This window comes from Brachycentrus maculatus, unplaced genomic scaffold (assembly GCF_059751285.1).
Source record: "Brachycentrus maculatus isolate JH-2025_06_01 unplaced genomic scaffold, ASM5975128v1 h1tg000038l, whole genome shotgun sequence".
Taxonomy (NCBI): domain Eukaryota; kingdom Metazoa; phylum Arthropoda; class Insecta; order Trichoptera; family Brachycentridae; genus Brachycentrus; species Brachycentrus maculatus.
The window spans coordinates 969,673-992,773 of NW_028280792.1; the positions used below are offsets into that span (position 1 = coordinate 969,673).

A 23,101-nucleotide genomic window follows, 5' to 3' on the forward strand; every position below is an offset into this window, starting at 1 on the left:
CTCCATAACTACAACACATTCTGGCTTCGGCTTCTGTGTGCACACTAATCTACCTATCATTGATGTTTATTTATTATTATATATACTACCTGCACCCGGCCACGCGTTGCTGTGGCTCATTCTGGTCAAATGGAAAAGAAAATACACATTTCTTATATGTTTGATTTCACGAAAATGCTAAGTGATAGCAGTTGCCAATAAGCACGCTGTTTAGTATTGAATGAGTTGCTATTGCGTTCAACAGATGGCACTGCCAGTGCGGTAAAGAAATTAAGCAAATTTTTGTACCTGTCACAAGTAAAAACACATGTGACAGGTGTTTTTTTCTAATTATTTTCATTTATTGTAAATAACGTTCAACGTGTTACCAACGTTATACTAAAATTTCAAAATAACCAGTGAATAAGTTTAAAAGATTAATACTTTGAACAAACGAAGATTTCTATATTTTTAAAAACATTAACTCGGTAGTTAAAAAAAAAACAATACGCTGTACAGATAATTATTTTAGTTAATATTCTTGTTTTATAATATCGAACCGCGATTTTAACAAACATTTTACACAAGTCACAAGACTAGTTCAAAAGTGTAAAAGTAATATTTATTCAATATTCCCGGCATAAAATTAACCAATAGGAGATGAGCTATTACGCAACGCATGCGCATCACAAACAGGTTGGTGCTTACGTGACAGCAGAACATAGGTACCCCAAACTTAGTATAAAGTACAAGGGTTTACGGAATCCGTTTTATAAACATATCTATCTTTGTTTCTCAAATGCAAATTGAAGGAAAAAGAAAGAAACAAAGCTAAAAGTTACTGGTCCTCTAAAAAGAGAGAAGGCATATTTTGTAGCGCGCTATCTTGCTCTTCTGGAATAATAATGAAATTTATATAAGTGTTTTGCTCACTCTTCGCTTGCGAGCTAATCGAATCTGGCACAAAATGTACACTGAAATGAATTGATGGAATCAAAAAGAACGAGTTCACCGGCGCGGAGCGGTTGTGTCGAACGCGTCAGCTGGCTGTGATTGTGTTTACATTTTTAGAATATACTTTTCTTGTATGAAATCTTCTAAAAGAAGATTTAGAATAAGTCAAAAACACATGCAAAGCTCCGTATAATAGTTTTTATTAATCGTAGTGCGTCGTGTCAAAATGTTCGCTTCAAGATTTGTTTCGAGGGGCGTTCAAACATCATGGGGCGAGCTGAGAAGGCAAATAAGCAAAACGTGCGCGGTTTCCAATTCGGATTCCATGACCCCCTGGATGGATGGAAACAAAGGAACGACACAAAATCCCGAGGATAATTCAGGAAAGACATCCCCGTACGTGTTCAAGAACGAACACAGGTCAGTGGCGAGTTTCTCGATTTCTTTTCCGCTTGGTAATTTATTCGTAGAAAGTTTTCACTCGCGGTCAGCCGGTGATGAGCATATAGGTATATAATAATTTCACGCGTTGGTCATGACACGCTCGGAATGCGGTTTCTGTGGGCACGAAAACACCTGAGACGCCGGCCAAACAAAAGTATCGAAGTCAAATAACAAACGCCTCGCCTCGCGATACGGCCAGCCGGACGTAAACAAACAAACAAAACAGCCTCAAGGTCATAAGTTTGCAATTCAAAAACAATACGCCTTTTAAATATTTTATCAAACACGCAGTAACTCGTGGAACTCGTGTTGTCACGAACAAAACAACACTCGCTGATTCACATATTTTAAACAAATTAAACGAAACGTCGCTTCCTTTCGCCTTATTGTTTAAAATTTAGATATTGTGCATGAATGTTTTAAATATTGAGATTTTAATTATTTACCATATATGTATATGCCCAATAGGCTTTTTAGCATATCTACGCCCAGTTGTTTTTTTTAGCTCAGTTGTCATTTTAGCTAATGTATGCCCAGTGGGCTTTTTAGCAAAATTTTAAAAGAAAAAATACAAAGTTTTGAATCGAAAGTACACCGTTCGAAGTATGAAAATAAGGAAATCCTTATACCCTAAAAAATTAAAAATTATGTATGAATACTAAGGGAATTTATTAGTAAAAATGTGTCATTATCTTATTTTTGTATGATTTTCTAAAATGCAATACTCTATACTCCATTTTTCTTATCCATGGTGGTTGGACCATATATTCACATAATATCTGATGTATACAGATGCTATTCCAAAATCTATAGAGATAATTTAGTGTGTTCACAGTTATTTTACCTCTAGTTTTTTTTAAATTATTTATTTGGCAGTATAAATAATAAAAAAAAAACTAGAGGTAAAATAACTCTATTTGGCAGTAAAATATACTTGGCAGTATAAATAAAAAAAAATAGAGGTAAAATAACTGTGAACAGACCGTAGTTATGAAAACGTATACTGTAGTTAGTAAAAAGCAATGTTTTTAATAGTTTTTTTTTATATGTTCAGTTAGCTTATATTACATTTGATGCAAAACATTTATTTACACTTAATTTACATCATACATATACATATTTACATCTTACAGTATACAAAACATTTATTTTTAACAATTTCCATCATTGTCTAAAAATACATGCGGAATAATGATTTTTTTATATGACTTCTGCAGTATTTCTATCTAATTAATCCCTCATTTACTGAGAAATAATATTTTTGTAGATATATATATTTTTTAATGTTCAGTGTTTGTATTCAAAATTAATTGCAAATCTAATATTATACCCAAATACTTTTATACCCATATACATTACATCCAACATTTTTTTTATTTAAATTTTTTATAATATTTATTAGTTGCCTAAGAAAACTCTCTTTGCCTAATATGTACAAGGATTTATAGCATGTTCAGTTTATATATCTTAAAAATGAAGTGAATATGTTTAGTAAATAATGAATTTTTAAGGTTGAGACCTAAAAAAAGGTATTGTTATAATTTTTTAAAGAAAAATGTTTGTTTTTATTATTTACAAAAATACTTGAATTTCATACTATTTCTGTGAGCCTAAGCGGTTCATTATTAGAAATAGGTATCAAATTGTGGTAGAGTGGGTTCAAACTGACAAACTCTAACTCAAGAGTCGGCGACACTAACCACGGGACCACAACCCGACATACAATGAATTCAATATCTAATATCAATCAAGATTTGTCACATACTTCATTTATTTGTCTTTTTAGTCTTGTCATATTTTCTAAATAACACACCACTAAATTTAATCCGATATTGGTTTCAAATCATCCTGGACTGGTACTTACGATATGCTTCATATAATCCTATGTCCTTCATATAATCAACTTATCATATATCCTTTATCATCAATGTGTGGCAAAACGATGTATGATAGATGTTTTGAATCGTGAAATAAGGAAAGAATGCACAACTGAGATAAGCATTATCGATAAAATTATGAAAGGTGTGCTGAAATGGTTTGGACATGTTGAAGAAATGAGCGAGGAAAGAACAGTAACACAAATTTATTAGGTGAATTTAGTTGGAATGAGGAGCAGAAGAAGACTGAAGAAAAACTTGGCAGGGTCAGGTATGGTACTTGAAAGCGTTCAGGTTAGAAGTCGGAAATAATCGGCGGGGATGTATGAATGTGGAAAAGGCCAAGAATGTTTGCAAAGACATAATGGTGTGGCCTTCTATTCTCTCTGCCTACCCCTGTGGAGAAGCGGCGTGATGGTTAGTTATTAGTAAGTTTTATACCAATTTAAATTGGTGATAATTTTTCTGTTTTGCCCAAATGGAAATGGGAATGTACACAGTATTGTTAGAACAACATACCACAATTGGATTCAAGTACGTATTCCACCCAACTACCAATTGTGGCTAGTGTAAATTAAACTTGTAAATACCATTATTTCTCAAATTGTGGCTGTGCTATTTTCAACTTTGACATCATCCTTACAACTTTCAAATACGTTTTTGATGCAACGAGTGTAAAAACATTTTGCAATTTAGTCCATTTATGTGTATTTTAGATTGGACATTCTAAGCCTTTTTTGTGAGTAATAATGACAGACTGCATCACGAATACTGTAAGAAAATCTATCTGCTTTTTGCTCGTAAAAGCAAGCATTCTACTATATACAATCTTTTGTGTTATTGACTTTTTTTCCAGAGCATAATTGTGTGTTCCACATCCCACATAAAGATTTATGTTAATAAAAACAAATGTGTCAGAGATATAAAACATTGCTAAGACTAGAATGGTCACCTTTATAGAAAGAAAGGTGTTATTGCATTAATTCCAGGCATTATGCTAATATTGTCAAATCATGTTTAACAATAGATTTATAAGCATAGTGAAATTCTTTCAAATGCGTCCTCAAAATATTACTCTATAGTCAGCTGATAACACCAGCTGTAGAGCTGTCATTTTTCATGTGTTTTGTGGTTCCTGTCAATATTGGATATATTGAAAGTTTTTTATTATTTTTAAATCAAATATTGGTCAAGAATTAATTCTCCATTTTTAACTGACTTGAAATGAAAGAGTATCTTCAGTTTTTTTTTTTAAAGATTAAATTAGTGAAATTCCTTGATGTTTTTTTTTTCACAATTACCCGTTCCTTATTATATTTGTTTATTTATTTTTAATCATACACATATTTACAATAATGTGTCCTCACTGGGTTTTTCCGTGCCGAGAGCACATTTTAAAATATTTATTTATAAAATTATACAATTAGAAAATTGTTTACGATACACAATTTTTGTATAACGAAAAATAGTTTTTCATAATGTTTATCTTATACTGGACACATGAAAAATGAAAGTTAATTAATTATATCATAACAATACATCAATTTTACAGTGTAAATTAATTATTTTATCAACCCAACATTAAAAACAGTTACAATAATTAAAGAAAACACTTCGTTTTTTACCACTTGAGTTTTATTATAGACTACATGTTTCAGAAGTTAAACTTCCATCATTCAGGTCTGTATAATAACTGAATGTATAATGACCTGAATGATGGAAGTTTAACTTCTGAAACATGTAGTCTATAATAAAACTCAAGTGGTAAAAAACGAAGTGTTTTCTTTAATTATTGTAACATGTCTTACCACAAAGTTAATGCCGAAACAATAAATTAAAAACAGTTATTTGAAATATTTTTATTGAGTATAAATCTTAATAGTCACCTCAGTAATGGTTGATTGCAATAATCTATTTTTAAGAGGTTACAAAGGAAATCACTTATTTAAAAAAAAAAACTTTTAAAAAGGTACATTAGCATATTCTTTGAGAATGCTTGTTGTAACCATTCAGTTACATAGGGGGTCAATTGGGTAATGTATGTAAATGTGTTACAGGACAATGTATGGAGATAATACTTATTTTAAGATGAGGGTTAAAGAGCTGATTATTTAGTAGATTATTTATCCCTTTGTCCTACAAATACTAAATGGAATAAATATAAACCTTTACATATCGCTCACTCCTTTCAAGAACGTCATAAATCAAAAATTGTCAATTTTTAGTTGTGCATGTTTTCGGAATGCCCAGAAAATGTACTATATCCCAGCAAAAGAGCCATATTTAAAACTTAATATTTACCCGGTACAGGGCAGAAAGTGTTGTTTTTGCATATTAAAGAAAAGGTATTTTTTATAAAAAAAAAATTATATACTTAATATTTTTCAAATGGAGAAAAAATCTTCAGGTTTTACCTAAAAAGATCTGTTACACAGTAAAAAAGTTCAATAAGTGGCTTGATATTTATTTTTAATAAATGTATTATATTTTTAAACTTTAAAAACGTTCTCCTGAAAAATCATTTTTTTTGATATATGACGTTCTTGAAAGGAGTGAGCGATATATGTTTATTTTCGTGATTTAAAATAAGATAGTGAAATTAAGTCAAGTCATAAGAAATTTTTTTGAGCCGCTTAGGCTCACAGAAATAGTATGAAATTGAAATATTTGTGTAAATAATAAATGTCCACCTCCGTAGTGCAGTGGTCAGCGCGTTTGGCTACCGTGCTGGAGGTCCCGGGCTCGATTCCCAGGAGGGTCAAAATAAATATGGCCGATTTTCACTCTCATATTTATTTAATATCACCCTGGACTGGTACAAGAAGCGCAGGGCTGATCACCTTGCCTTCATGCAATTTACAATCAAGATAACACTGCGTCGCTACGATGCAGTGCCCTATGCACCATTGGGTGCGGATAAGGGTTAGAAGAAGAAGAAATAATAAAAACAAATATATTTCTCTTTAAAATAAAATAAAATTAATAAAAAACATTAAAAGTACAACATTTTGAGTATGTCCAAATACTTCACAAATCTGGATTATCTCCAGTTAGGAGTTATTTTTCTTTTTTTTTTGACCTCTCAACACAGATGAAGAATAAATTGTAGAATTGGCAAATGTTACATGTGTGTAAAGTGATAACTTAAATCAGCCTATGACGGTCGTAAGCCCCGTAAATTCCCAGACTTCCATATTCGTCTTAATCTATGTTGAGATGTCACTGAGAACAGGTTATTTCTCTAGCATGTTTCAAAACAACAGATCAAATGTATATTTTATTTTTGCATAATTAACTACACATTTCCTGTATAACTCTTGTTTTTAACTGATCAAATAACCTTCAGATCATTTGTAAATTCAAGTTACCTAATGTCTTCTCAATTCCATTTAGATTTCTTTGTTATTATTATATATAAGTTATATTTTTTTTAATGTATTAGACGAGAACATTTTGTTTAGGACCTGTTTCTTTATAATCCTGCAGTTTTTTGTTGAAACAAAGTATTATTTTAGTGGATAATTCATTAGCTAATCTGACCGGGTTGGGTTTTACTCGACCAAACATTAGTTTAATTTAAGTGTCGGGATTTTGTTCCGTGGTAAGTGTCGCGGAGTCAGAGTTTCTGAACCCACTCTACCACAATTTGATACCTATTTCTAATAATGAGCAGCTTAGGTTCACAGAAATAGCATGGAAATTGAAGTTAAGATTTTTTGTAAATAATAAAAACACAAATATTTCTCTTTTATTTTCAAAGTACAAAGTAACAGAGTTACAAAGTAAGATATATAATTAAAATTTATTCTCAAAAAGACTGCCCTTTTAATGTTTCTCAGAATATTTAAAACCCTAAATATTTTTATTTATTTTCCTCATACATACCCTATTTCGGCGGGTATGTATGAGGAGATGCATGAACGTGGAAGAGGCGAAGAATGTTTGCAAGGACAGAGTGGTGTGGCGCTCTATTCTCTCTGCCTACCCCTGCGGGGAAGCGGCGTGATGGTTAGTTAGTTTTTTTTTTTCTAAATGTATAAAAAGAGTACTTAAAAAAAATCTCTTGCTGAAACAACTAAATTCACAAATTAATGAACATCGACGAAGATCGCAAGGTACCATAATTCGTGTGCCGTGGCATAGTTTGGTTGATGCTCGACTGCGAAACTGCCGTTGCGGGTTCGATTCCTGTCAATTGCAAAATAAATTTCACAAAGATTTATTTTCAATTGGTCCGGGTGTTTGTGAGGTATTTTTCACATTTACCTTCCCTATCCTTACTATCCTATCTGCAGACAAACCTCTAAAAGTAGAGGATTATGATTTGTTTATAAAAAATAAAAATACAAAAGACAAGAATGAGGACAGTACAGCAATATAAGTTTGCGGGGAAATTTTATTTAATTCCTCACCACAAGATATGAGGAATCACTTATAAATTCATTTTAGAATTCTTTGAAAACAGTTAACACATTTTTTTTATGTAGCTTATAATATGAACACTTATTAACATTTTGAGTGTATCCAAATACTTGTTCACAAATCTGGATTATATCCGCTTAGGAGTTATTAATTCCTAATTAACTAAAATTATTATTTACAACATTTTGATTGTGTCCAAATACTTGTTCACAAAATCTGGATTATCTCCAACTACAGGAGTTATTTTCATTTTATTTTTTGACTTCTCATCGAAGATGAAGAAGAATATGAAATATAATAATATAAAATATAAAAGAATATATTTTCTGCACCAATAGATGTCTCTAGTGAAGTTCTAGTGATTCAAGAATAATATATATAAATATATATATATAGAACTTCCAAGAATTTGAGTAGTGTGGTTGTCAATAATGGGTAGAATTGGTGAATGTTACATGTGTGTAAAGTGATTACTTAAACCAGCCTATGACAGTCGTCAGCCCCGTAAATGCCCAGACTTGCATATTCTTCTTCGTCTTTGATGAGATGTCAAAAAATAATATGAAAATTATTATTTATGATAATCTTAATTTTTGTTTTTTTTTTTACTGTGATATGGCGTAAACTTTATTTCACATACGCTTGTTATTTTACCTAATTAATTACAATCTTATATTCAGTCTGCAAAATAGCTTGTATTACGAACTCCCACCCTGAACACGAATAGCACACTACTAGAGAGGTAACTGGATACTAAAAATATTATAACTAACTAACTAACTAACCATCACGCCGCTTGGAAAGCGAAACATGGAGTTGGCAAAAGAAGGATGAAAGTAGACTGAATGCAGTCGAAATGCGATCTCTCAGAAGAATGTGCGACAAAACGATGTATGATAGATGTGCGAATAGTGAAATAAGGAAGGAATGCAAAGCTGAGATAAGCATTATCGATAAAATTAAGAAAGGTGTGTTGAGATGGTTTGGACATGTGGAACGAATGAGTGACGAAAGAACGGTAAAACAAATTTATGAGGCGAATGTTAGTGAAAATATTATATCATCAAGTATTATTGTATTATGACATGTTACAATTTAAACATCATAAATAAATATATGAATATATTATAAAGTTCAGAAATACACTCAGTTTATAATTATAGTTTTTTTTTTCATCATTGATTGATTCTGTAATTATTTTGTGGTAATATCTAACCATTTTCAATTTAAATTTTGCTCGTTAAATACCACTATTTCTTAAAATATAGCGGACTGCTGGCGACGTGATTTGATAATTGTGTACATATAGTTTAGGCCTTAACAAAGAGATTCATCATATCAGCCCGTTGAGGTCCACTGCTGGACAAAGACCTCCCCCTTCCGCCTCCGCTCCTCCCGATCCTGCGCCATCCCCATCCACTGTCTTCCAGCAAACTTCCTGATGTCGTCCACCCATCTCATCGGTGGACGTCCTTGAGGCCTCTGGTTCCTCGGTCTCCACACCAGAACGCGTTTCCTCCATCTGTCATCGGTCATCTGGCTATGTGACCGGCCCATTTCCACTTCAGCCAAGCAATTCGCTCTACCACGTCACAGACCGGTGTCTAGCGTCGGATCCAATCGTTCCTTTTTTTTTCTCTTAATTTTATTTCAAGCTTAATTCGCTCCATGCTCCTCTGTGCAACTTGCAACTTATGGGAGGATTGCTTGGTTATTAAGGACAAAGAGATTATTACTATGTAATCATAAAAAAATATATCTCATTCCTTCTTTTCTGACTTTGAAATGAGGCCTGCGCAAAAGGTAAAAATACCCTTTCCATCTTTAAGCATCAATCAACTGGTAGAAACACCTTTCCCGTCCATAGTGTGTTCATTAAAATTTAAATAAACTCTATTTTTACGGATTCATAAATCAGGCTCGAACGTGTTAGAATATTTGAATTTTTTGTGCCCATTTCTTTAAAGAATCTAGTGTCAAAGATCACTCGTTGCGTATGTGGTATAATGTTATTCATTCTAGAAATACAATATTTATTACAGCCTGTACACTCTGATTTTACAGTGGCTTGACTTACGTTTTCTCATACTTACAACTCTTTTTTACTAATTTTTTCGTCACTCACCAAGAAGTCACTAAAGACTCCCATTATTCTTAATGACGGATTTATCTCCAAGATTTTTTAAACGCCTTAATTCTTTACCCGCAGTTGGCCATGGTCTGTGACGCCTTTGATAAATGCCAAATGCTCCTGCACACATTTTGTGACAGCAAGGTGCCGAAATTCGAAGCTGAATTTCTCTGACCCAACTGTTGACATCTTTTGACTTTAAACTTTTTTTCACACTTGCGATATTTTGAAGAAAAATAACTTTTTGTATAGTTACATGACTTTGGACATGAAGATTAGGCTTGATGTTGCTCTTGATGTCTGTCATAATTCATTCACTAACAAATGGTTTCATGTAATTACATATTACATTGAATATGTCACTCTTTAAAGCTTCTTCTTCTTCTTCATCTTGTAGGTCTTGTGGCCTGTTTTTTAAGAGGGATTAGCCTCCTGCAATGTCGATTCCCATCTATCGACCCATTTTTTTGGTGGTCTGCCCGAGAGTCGTCGACCATGAGGTTGGCCGTACAGTGCGATGTGGTGGAGTCTGGATGGTTCCATTCTCCCCACACGCGCATACCATTGTCTCCTTCGTTGCCTTCCCCACCTAACGACATCTTCGATCTCGCATATTTCTCTGATCCTGGCGTTTCTTATTATATCTTTAAAGCTTAAATGAACATTTTTTTATTTCAAACTTAATCCTACATAACTGTTATTATAGTTTAATTTTTTTATCCAAAAAAAACTACTTTAAAATTTGAAAATTGATGTCATAATTGCGCCACATGAAAATGTCACAACTGATTTAAAATGCTGTGATCGGGAAATAATAATATTTTTAAACATTTGAGTAAGGTTATGTGAACATTACATACATTTGCTCAGTCACTTTACGCAGTATGCTCACATACATAAAATCCCTCGATTTGTGAGTTTTTTAAAAAAGTAATGGCACCCCACTGTAACTGAAGGTGTCGTAAATAGAGGATGCTGCTGTATTTATTATGCTTAATATATGCTAATCAGAAGTACAAAAACCCATTCAGAGTAATATCTTTGATCAGCTATTCATATTTTTTGTTCACTCTTTTATTATTAGTATTACTGAATAACATAGAATATACTTTAAAAAGTTAAATCTGTAGCCATTGTTACCTATGCGTATAAAAGCTGCTTTCTCAATGAGGATACTTTAGTTATTATTGGCGGGTTGTTCCGGTCACAGTTTCTCACGTGAAATATTTGCTTCTAGTTCATTTTACAAAATGGCTCAGTCGCATTCTTCGATGGACGCAGACGAAGAGTAAATATCCATTTTCTTACATTTATGTATTTTTCATAAAAGTTTTGAAATATTTTGAAGATTTCTAAGATAATTTTATCAATTCATTTTGTAGTCCTTTTGTGGTAATAATATCTATCCGTTTTTAATTTAAGTTTTACTTGGTAAATACCATTATTTAAATAGTGGTATTTATCAAGTAAAATGTAAATTAAAAATTTAGATGCGATAAGCAGTAATGAATTTTATTTTTGATATGCTGTATGATATGAATTGATTTTTATACAAGAATCTATCATAATTTTCCAAATTTTAGTATCGCATGGAACGTATCCATCATGTAAATGGGGAGTTCAGTATATTTAAAAAATCTCGTCTTATGTTTTATGAAGGTAAAACCAAAATCTAACCAATAAATAAATGTTTAACAATGGCAAACGTCGCATGATTGTATCAAGTAATTGTAAATGCCCATATTTTCATATTTCCTCCACATAAAAAGTTGCACTAACCTTAGGGTGGTGACTGACCGGAGCCATTTTGTCGTAACTTAACACGTTACGATGCGAGCATTCCCATAATTAGTACAGCGAGGCGAGCGCTCCATCCATAGTTTCCGATGCTCGGTGATGCTCGCCGCGAGCGATGTTATGACGTTACGTTACGACAAAATGCTCCGGTCAGTCTCCACTATTAGAATTCACTTAGGGTAGGACATAATTAAATTAAAAATAAAATTCTTGTTTTTACCACTTGAGTATTATAGTGTTACAACTATTTTCGGAAGCTACAGATGCTTCCATCTAAGGGGTTGGAATATAAGTTGGTTTATATTCAATATAGTTTATATTCAATCCCATTGATGGAAGCATCTGTAGCTACCGAAACTAGTCGTAGCAATATAATACACAAGTAGTAAAAAAAAGTGTTTTATTTATATTAAACCTTGGAATTACTCTTAATCTAACTTCATTTCACTTTTAATCTATTTTTATTTCTGATATCTATTGTATTCTTGTCAGTGTCCTTTATTTTAACCTAAAATAAAATGACCCGCACACAGGCCATGCCTTTGTGGGATCTTTTGTTGCATTTATATCATATGTCTTTTTTTACTTGTAATTATGATATATTGTGTAATGCAAAAGAATTTAAAATAAAGAAAGTAATGGAATGTAATATTGTATCCTAACATATACATTCGAGTGAATCCCCTCTTGTCTGTGGAGAGTGAGTGTGTAACCGTGGGCTTTGTGTTCCTCCTCAGGTTCCTGTCCACCCTGAACTCCAAGTCGGTGCCGCTGGCCGCGGCCGGGTCGGCCACCAGCAAGGAGCAGGTGCGCGAGTTCTTGGCCGTATTCCCTGACATCGTGCGCGATCTCACCGGGGGCGACAAGCACACTGACGTACCCGAGGCGCCCAAGTGGCTCGCCAAGGTAACTCGACATAGCAACACACATTGTATATCTTTATTTCCAGTCACACTGATGGCTTTATTCTGGGTAATCTAGTAGCCAAAATTAGCTTGGAACGCTTTTATGCCGCTTATTGCACTATACTTCAGACCACATCGCAGAATCCATAATTTATCAATAATCCATAACTGTATAATGAAATAATGTGTCGGGTTGTGGCCCCGTGGTTAGTGTCGCAGACTCTTTAGTCAGAGTTTCTCGGTTCGAACCCACTCTACCACAATTTTATACCTGTTTCTAATACTGACCCGGTCAGGCTCACAGAAATAGTATGGAATTTAAGTATTTTTGTAAAGAATAAAAAACACAAATATTTCTCTTTTAAAAAAAATTTAATAAAAAAACTCATATTTGCATTTGGACTAATTTTACAACAGATATTTTTTTGCATTCAGTTTGAATACTAATAATTTCATCTTATATATAAAGTTATAAGGAAAGTTAAAAATGTAATTTTTTAATTTATCTTTTTTATCAATATGCGTATTTTTATGGAAAAATTCAGATTTGTAGATAAGTATTTGGACACACACAAAATGTTGTGAATAAAATAGTATTAAAATTAATCATGTTTTCATGCGTCTCCCAGTATGTTGAATAGTCCGGGGTTCGGTCCGGTATCTTGCATACATCTAAATAAAGCTAACTTATTTAGAGCAGGCAACCTCTGTTGGCTAGATGCATCTCCAACTCCCTGTTAAATACACCCCGGTGACTGGATTGGAATATCTCTCTCCAGGTACTGCAGTACAATGTCCCGAGCGGCAAGAAGAATCGAGGCCTGGCCCTGGTCATCTCCTACAAGCTGCTGGAGAATGCCTCCCGACAGACTCCCGAGAAGATCCGCCTCGCCAACATCATGGGCTGGTGCGTCGAAATGGTGAGAACATATTCATTTATCAGTATTTATATATCGTATATATCTTGTATCCAGTGTGTAAATGTGCACCAAAACGGTGTATGATAGATGTTTGAATGGTGGTATAAGGAATAGCAAGACTGAGAATTTAAAATACGTCAAATTAAAAATCTATTTTATCATCGTTCCTCTTCTGTTTTTAACTGTTTCTATCAAGGTTTTTTTTGGCTTTCACTCTTGTATTTTTTATTTAACACATTATTGTCCGGACACGCAAAATACTACATCACAACTAATGATTGATCGATAATCCTGAAATTATCCGGAACATCGGTCTGCATGTTTTTGATAGTTACCTAAGACAGCGTCGGCATAGATTGTTTCACATTCCTATACACAGGACCAACCTGCCGATGGTTATGCCTGTAAGAACAGCTACCACTATGTTGAACAATATCTCATTGGATATAGATCTGTTCCATGTGTCTGAAGGAGTTTTCCGAAGCGGGATTCTTCTACAACTTTAGCAATAATTCTTGCATATTTTAGATTTTTGTATTTATTTCATGTATACGCTTTAAATTTTTTAGTTTGTAATCTATATGTTAATTGAAAATAAATAAATAGAATTGAATTAAATTATTTAAGTGATAAATTCCAATGGAGTCACTACACCATGCAGGGTCAGGTATGTCATGTAATCAGACTGTCAACAGTATTATAAATATTGAAGCTCAATGGGGGTAATCCAACTGACAAATTTCATAAAAATATTATGCTTTCTGGGTTATTTTAGTCTGATGTCGGTCGTCTTGTGTGTTAGATTATTACTTTACACTGCTGATGCTATTTATCATACTATTTTAAAATAGTTCTAATTTGATAAACTATGAGTGTTATGAAACTATAAAATATTTTTGTATTTTATGAATAAATTTTCAAAAAATATATGTATTTAAAAATACTTCTTGTATACGCCACTAGGTATGGTAAATACCATACAGAAACTTTCATCACAAAATACTAAATATTTTCGGAGATACAACAATTTTTAACCAAATTTTAATTTTTGTAAAATTTAATTTCTTTTAAAACACCGGCTCCTGGTACTAAATTACCACAGAGATCCATCCGACAACAATGTGTTAAGATAGATTTCCATATAAATAAATGATAAATCTTTACCACTGTGTGACCAATGAATGTTTAATAATTAAGATCAATAGTTTTTATAGATATCTTTTTTTATTTAAAATGTATAATTTAACACCTTTCTCTCTCTCTGTCTCAGTTTAACTTTAAACACATGTTAATAATTTAAATGGAGAAAGTTAGAGAATGCACATCTTGCTATAATTTAACTATTTTTTTTTTTGTACATTTATAACATGTATGGAATGCAATCAACGTTCATCTAATATCAAAAGTCCAAGTTAAGATTACTATTACTTTTTGAAAATCTATTTTAATAATCTATTCTGATAACCACTTTAAATATAATATGCATATTTGGTAAACAATATTGCAATCTATAATTTATTTTAATCATTCTAGGAATGTAGGATTGAAATATTGTTTTCAACTTATGTTTATTTGTGAGTTGATTACGCATTATATACTTATCTTGATCAAGAGTTGTTATACAAGGTATATTATTATTTAATTTATTCCTTCTAATCATTTATGATCAGAAAATAATAAGATTGTAGATTGATATAATAATTGTTGATTAATGACAAATATTTTGTGTAATTTTTCAATTTGCTTTCTTGCATAGGGTGTCTCAAAACCAGCTTTCATTTTATTTTTATAATGAAATGTATATATTTTAATTGAAATACAAAAATGTTTTTTTCAATGGAAGTAAGGGTTATATGTGGATCATAAAATGCCCGCCTAGACTGTGTTGGCAAACGTTCATTCTTTTGACAAAATTCAGCTGCAATTATGCAAAAATTTGATTGAAAAATTCTAAAATGGTCTGAGGATTATTTGTGTATGCTCTTCCGTTGAAAATCCATAGTAAAAAAATGCGAAGTTAAAGTTGACAATGCAGTGCAATGTGGGGGAGTCCGGATGGTTCCATTCTTCCTCACATGCACATACCATTGTCTTCTTCGTTGCCTTCTGCACATAACGAGGTCTTTAATCGCGCATAATTATCTTACCCCGTTGTTCCTTATTCAATCTCATAGACTCTTGCCAGATGCGCTCCTTAGAGTCTGACACTCTTAGCGCGCTTTTTGTTACTGCAGTGTCCGGCCTGCATTCAATCGCATGTCATGTTAGGTCGCACATTAATAAGCCAAAGTCAATTAGTATCTTATAAATTAGTTTTCCCCTTCCCTTAGACTCAGCTGATTGATGACTTTTTTTAAATATATATTTTTTTCTATCATCATTTTCATATCATAATTCACATCTGTATAAGCGCCCTTGAGGTAGTCTTTTACGAAAATGGCGCCATATAAATTATCCAAAATTATTATTTGTGTTATTATTCTCTGATAACTGTATTGTTTGGCACAAGATTGACAAGGTGTGTGTATTGTCCAGTTCCAAGCGTACCTGCTGATGCTGGACGACATAATGGACCAGTCGGAGACGCGGCGCGGGTCGCCGTGCTGGTACCGGCAGGAGGGGGTGGGGCTGTCGGCCATCAACGACGCGGTGCTCGTGCACGCCACCATGTACAGCACCCTCAAGAAGTACTTCTCCAACGAGCCCTACTACAAGAACGTCATCGAAATGTTCAACGAGGTAACCCAGAACTCCCTTAACACATTATTGTCAAGCACATTTTTCGTCAACTCCGACTCTAATTATACTCATCCAGTCAGCTGTCCGACCCTCAGTATACTAATCACAAGTAACAGCAAACCCAATCTCCATCTTTACAATGTTTTTGGCTTCTCTTGCGCTCCACCAAAAGTATATAAAATAAAACCCTTATCCGCACCCCAGTGGTGCATAGGGCACTGCGTCATATAAACACAGTGTTATCTTGATTGTTTACACATGAAGGAAAGGTGATCAGCCCTCCGCTTCAGGTACCAGTCCAGGGTAATATTGAATAAATACAACAGTGAAAAAATCACTTATATTTATTTTACCCCCCTTGGGAATCGAACCCGGGACCTACAGAACGGTAGCAGAGCGTGCTGACCATTACACTACGGAGGCGGACGAAAAGTAAGCAAATAGAATGCTTAGAAGCATCTCCCGCTCTCTACCAACAGTATGTAAAATACTGTTTTGGGCGTTTCCAGCAAACTATGTGTTTATGAAGCCAATTTTACATTATTACTTTTATTTGGGAAAGAAATATGGTCATTTGATAAGCCAATGCAATTATCACACATTTCTTTTGGTGACATCGCAGTTGTAAAATGCCATTGTTTAACTGCATTTCAAATCAGTTGGGACATTTCAAATTAGTCTATCTTTTTTATGTGATTTTAATCACTTATTTTCTCGTGATCCATACAATGTTTTTTGGTTTCACTTGCGCTCTACCAAAAGTGAGCAAAGTTAAAAATTAAAATTTATATTGATGCTTATAAAAGAACATTTAAAAGCATCTCCCGTTTTCTACCAACAGTACGTAAAAGACGCTTTTAAGCGTTTCCCGCAAACAATGTTAAAATTGATTTCTCATCGAACTCTCTAAAAAATACACTTACAAAAGTGTAACCCCCTCTTTTCCAAGATTACATGAATAGGTAACTATCAGTTAGTAACAACTCTGTATTTACTTTTTTTTTTAAATATATATTTGTTTCAAGTTTACTGTCCTCAAAGGTGTCTCAGAAGTTTTAAATAGATTTTATTTTATCTGGCACACTAGGTAGTCTCACATTGCTTTTTATTTAATTTATCTCTGTGATTTTATCTTAATTGTTCCGCAGCACAATGGTAGTTTTGTTGTCAACAAACATTGCACTAATAAAATCGGAGCTAAAACTTATCAAAACGCTCTTCTGATAAGAGAACTCGGTAAACAAATACAATTTAATTTAATCTTCTTGTTTTGGACTTTTGCACTCTGATATTTTTTATTTGTAATATAAAAAATGTTTTTTTAAACTGTGTATCACCAATACTTTTGAAATATGAGTGCAATTCTCTGCACTCATATTTCATTACCCTGGACCTCCAGTACAGTAGCCCAGTGTGCTGACCATTACACTATGGAGGCGAATTATGAGTTGATATTAGTACGACTAAATTGTATCCCACGGGTTGTGGTCCCGTGGTTAGTGTCGCGGACTCTTGAGTCAGAGTTTCTCGGTTCGAACACACTCTACCACAATTTGATACCTATTTCTAATAATGAGCTGGTTAGGCTCACAGACACAGTATGAAATTGAACTATTTTTGTAAATAATAAAAACACAAATACTTTTTTTTTAATTGTAACATTTTATTAAAGTACATAACTAGTTATTATTTTTAATCTCTATTAACCTTGCCAAGTTATTGCCGATAGTTTTTGTCATTCACCCAATACCACGTTCAAAGAGTAAAGTTCTCGTGTTAATTTATTGTATGTTACTATCTTGAACAGGATAAAAAATACGCTTCTTTTTCAATGTAAAAAAAAACTAAATCTTAACCCCTTCATACCCAAAATTTTTAAGTAAAAAAAATTAAAAATGTTTGTTTTCACCCCTACCCACACCACGATGTTAACTCAGTTGTAAAGGTATAGGGTGATCAGTCCTGCGTTCCAGATTCATGGGTATAAGAGTAGAATATGTTTGATTTGCATGAGCAAATAATGCGAAAGTGAAGGTGATTACCGCTACATGGAAAAGGAAATGGGAGTAGAAAAAAATAAGTATTATTCCTCCTTTGTTCATCCACGTAGTGTAGTGGTTGGCGCATTTGTCTATCAAACAAAACTTTCCTCAAAGGTGTTTATTACTATTACTGGTACTAAAGCCCGGTGACATTTATTTATAAAATGGAACTTTTACTGCTATCAATAGTTGTAATTTAAAACTAAAACTACATTTATTGATTTGGCGTTTAATTTGTAGAACTCCATTTTAATTTATGTATTAATTTTTAAATCAAACACAGATTTTTTGAGTCTAAGTTGTATTATATAAACAAAAACAACATTTTGAGTGTGTCCAAATACTTGTTCACAAAATCTGGATTATCTCCAATTACAGGAGTTATTTTCACATTATTTTTGACATCTCATCAAAGATGAAGAAGAATATGGAAGTCTGGGCATTTACGGGGCTGACGACCGTCATAGGCTGGTTTAAGTGATCACTTTACACACGTGTAACATTCACCAATTCTACCCACTATTGAAGTATTTGGACACACTCAAAATGTTGTAAATAAATTGTCTGGTCAAATTATAAGCTTAAATAATAAAAATGAAAATGGTATTTTCTGGCGTTTTTCATGTGTGTGATTATAATCCAGGATTCGGATCTCACATACTAATATAAGAGTTTCTGCTTAATAAAAAGCTTCTTTACATCTCACCAATAGATGTCTCTAGTGAAGTTCTAGTGATTCAAGAACAAGGTTTCTAAATTGGTTCATATATACAGAACTTCCAAGAATTTGAGTAGTGTGGTTGTCAATAGTGGGTAGAATTGGTGAATGTTACACGTGTGTAAAGTGATCACTTAAACCAGCCTATGACGGTCGTCAGCCCCGTAAATGCCCAGACTTCCATATTCTTCTTCATCTTTGATGAGATGTCAAAAATAATGTTAACAAAAACACATAAAAAATTAATATTGTGACAATTGTTTCGCCTAGTTATGGCATTTTCAAACGAAAGTCATTCGCAGGCGAAACAATTGTCACAATATTAATTTTTAATGTGTTTTTGTTAATAAAATACAACTTAGTAGGCTCGAAAAATCTGTGTTTGATTTAAAAATTAATACATAAACTAAAACTACACCTAACGTTTGTGCGACATCATCATAATAACGCTGTCAATGAAAACCCATAAAAAACATTGATAATTTTGTTATAAAACATGGTGTAAATATTTTATTATTCATGAAAATATGTAGCATTAGCTGTACAAAAAAAATAATAAAAAGAAGAAAAAAAAATACAGTCCCTAGATACAGTTTTGTCTGCAGAAACTCACTCCCGGACAGGTTAATTAAGATATTGAAAATCATGTTTTGAGGCGTCTCCCAGTATCTAAAATAATTCAGTAAGGATGTTGCACTTTTAAATGGATGCATGATCCTTATCGAATTATTTTACATACTGGGAGACGCCCGATAGCATGATTTTGACATTTATAATTTGACCAGTTATTTTAATTTAACAGTTAACAACATTTTTAGAAACTCATATTTGTAAACAATTATTTGGACACGATGTTCGGAATTATTAGCTATGTTTGGTGACATAATACCGAGTATCGGATTTTTTTTATTTATTTAATATGGTTTTAAAAAAAATATACATTCCTACTTAATACAATCTTATTATTTTAGTTGCGCTGAGCCTCTCCAAAAAAGAGACTGAGCTCTTGTGCTTGGAGAGGAACTTTTTTCTTATTTTTTTTGTTTTTAGTAACATGTTATACACTTAAAAAATATATTACAGTAGAACATGTATTTTTATGCGGCACGAGGGAGTTATCTTGTTTAGTTTTGTATTGTATAGTCTGTATATGTGATTGTCTGCAGATGCTGCTGAAGACGTCCATCGGGCAGTACCTGGACACGCACTCCATGAAGGACGGCAAGCCGGACCTGTCGCAGTTCAGCATGAAGCGCTACAACTCCATCGTCAAGTACAAGACGTCCTACTACACGTTCCAGCTGCCCGTGGGGCTGGCCATGCTCATGAGCGGCATCGACGACCCGGAGATGCACCGACAGGCCAAGACCATCCTGCTGGAGATGGGCCAGTTCTTCCAGATACAGGTACACTAATCTGCTACTTACATTATTATTACTATTATTTCTATCGAGGATAGCAGCGGACAGCAGCATAAGTGGGATCAGACCCCCAGGAAGACCACCTAAACGATGGAAGGATAGCTGGTCTTCCACATCCCAGGAGCGGGCTGGAGAATGACAGGACTTAGTCCTAGAAAATGAAGAAGACATTATTATTATTTTTATTTTATACTAGAGGTCTTGCATCCGTTATGCCACTTCGACCATATCAAGTATATTGTGACTGTTCAAGACCTACGTGAGTCATGAGTAAAATTTAACTCCTGTCTGGGTGATGGGAGCTTCAGTAGAGACTTACTGGAGTCATTTCGTCGTAACGTAACACGTTACGATGCGAGCATTCGTATAGTCAGTACAGCAAGCCGAGCTCGTTCCGAGAACTTCATCCGATGTTCGGATGCTCGCCGCGAATGTTACGTTACGACGAAATGCTCCGGTTAGTCCCCACCTTTTGGGGGAAATGTTTTTTGCCAGTATAGTGTATCTCAAAAACCGTTTTTTATCGATTTTTAGGATGACTTCCTGGACTGCTTCGGGGACCCGGCGGTGACGGGCAAGGTGGGCACCGACATCCAGACAGGTAAGTGCTCGTGGCTGGCCGTGGTGGCCCTGCAGCGCGCCACGGCCGCGCAGCGCCTCCTCATGACCGAGTGCTACGGCAGCGCGCGGCCCGAGCATGTGGCGCGCGTCCGCCAGCTCTACGAGGAGCTCGGCCTGCCCAACACCTACGCCGTGTACGAGGAGACCAGCTACTCCCTCATCCGCACGCACATCCAGCAGATCTCCCGCGGCCTCCCCCACTCCCTCTTCTTCAACATCATGGAGAAGATCTACCGGCGGACCTACTAACTGCGCTCAGTCAAAATACTGCCTCTACAGCTTAGTGGTTGGGGCATTTGGCTACCAAATCTTTGTGCTCATTTCCCCCACACCATATTAAGAGTCATTCATATTAAGATTTGTAATATCTCATCAAGTTCATTGTGACGGGAATATGGAAGTCATTAAAGTGATCTCTTTATACACTGCAACATTTACTATTCTGTCTGTGATTAACAACCATATTACTGAAATTTTGAATAGTTTTTGTTCTCCATATTGCCGTCCAATTAAACATATTTATATATTATGAGATATCAATAAAAAATCTTGATAAAAATTTATATTCAGTATTTTAAGTAGCCAGTTTTGACTTATATGTAATAAGAATTGTCAATTCTTGATTGGTATTTTTTTGTAACGAATATTTATCTTGGTGAGTTATTTTTCCAAGCGTTAAAAATTTCCATAGATATTCACCATTGATTAAAAAATATATATTTTGTTATCCACTTCTATTTGTTACTTTATTTTGTAATGTGCGTTATTGATGCACATTCTAAAATAATTCCGAGATGCATTTTACGCAGTGTTACCATACAACCTAATTATATCTTGTGAATAGATGAATTTCATTTAAAAATCTTCCTGTTACACTCGCTATAGACGGGAATGTTAAAATGATATTATAATTTTTGAATTATATTTTTAATTAGCGAGAAAAATGGCAACATCAGGGTTCGTTAAAAGTAATGTGTTTTATTGTGAGTGTGTTCTAATCTAATCCTTTCCAAATTCCATTCCCATTCGAGTTCTATCGACTCTTGTCTTTGTGATTCTTCTTCAAATGCTATTATTTAAGTCAACGGATGATTTGGAATGATCATAACTACGCTAAATAATCAGAAAGGTTTGACTCATTTCAATTTTATTGTATTCTACAATATTTTTCTTGAAACCTTATGTGAAATAGATCTGTCCGAGAGTGAGTTTATTTTTAGTTTTTCAAGACTAAATTATTGAAATATGCAATTTAGGAAGAAAATCAAAATCAATCCTGCTGCACCATCATAGTCACACTCGGGACAGGTTATTATTGCGTGTGTGCGTGATTATTCCAGACATTTTATATTATAATTCCTTGTTATTAAGTTGTAAACTTTTGTATGTGTCTTTTCCATTAAATAAAGACGGTAACTTCATAATTTTAATTATGAAATTGATGGAAGATGTCTGTGCTCTTGTCAAAGCAGTATCTATGATAATTGTTAGTTAGAAATACCCAGTTATTATGCAACTGAATGATAAGTGTAATATTAATATGTAAGGATTTTGATATATTTTTGTTGTGTAACTGGTCTAGTTTTTTTTCATGTTCACTATGAACAATGCGTTATCGTACGTTTAATTCATCGAAAGCAATACTATTTGATATTGTGCTTAGTTTTTAATAATGGTAGCGAGTGTGTTAGTCTAACTAAGAAAGTGGGTTGTAGTTCATCATGGCTATTTTCCGATTCAATTCTGATTTTTTTACGAATGCATTTCCATTGACTCTGCCTTTAATTTCTATAATGTATTTCAATGATTTTAGCTGGATTCATTTTCTAACTATATTGACTTTAACTAGCCATAAAAAAGATAGTGTGATTCTTAAATCATGTATTTACTTCTTATATATACTTTATGATGTGAATTTTTTACAAAAATATATATTATGCAGTTAAAAATGTGTTTTTATTTACATATCATGTGAAAAACTTATTTGTGGACGGAACAAAGTGGAACTGAAAGAATGACATACAGTTTGTAAACATTTGTATGAAGTTTTTATTGATGTCATAACATTGAAGAAGTTTTTAGTTGCCCTCAAATATTGATCACATGATCATGCATGATTGACGTGTCAATC

General features: G+C 33.6%; 1 protein-coding gene across 1 annotated transcript; it reads left to right on the forward strand.

Moving 5' to 3' along the window:
- Positions 1–974: 974 nt before the first annotated feature.
- LOC148312583 (farnesyl pyrophosphate synthase-like) lies at positions 975–22,919 on the forward strand. Its single transcript, XM_088276343.1, has 6 exons — positions 975–1,353; positions 12,342–12,510; positions 13,289–13,429; positions 15,965–16,168; positions 20,095–20,334; positions 20,884–22,919. Exons 1-6 carry the CDS (start codon positions 1,160–1,162, stop codon positions 21,217–21,219), a joined length of 1,284 nt encoding a protein of 427 aa, XP_088132469.1. The 5' UTR covers positions 975–1,159; the 3' UTR covers positions 21,220–22,919.
- Positions 22,920–23,101: the final 182 nt, after the last annotated feature.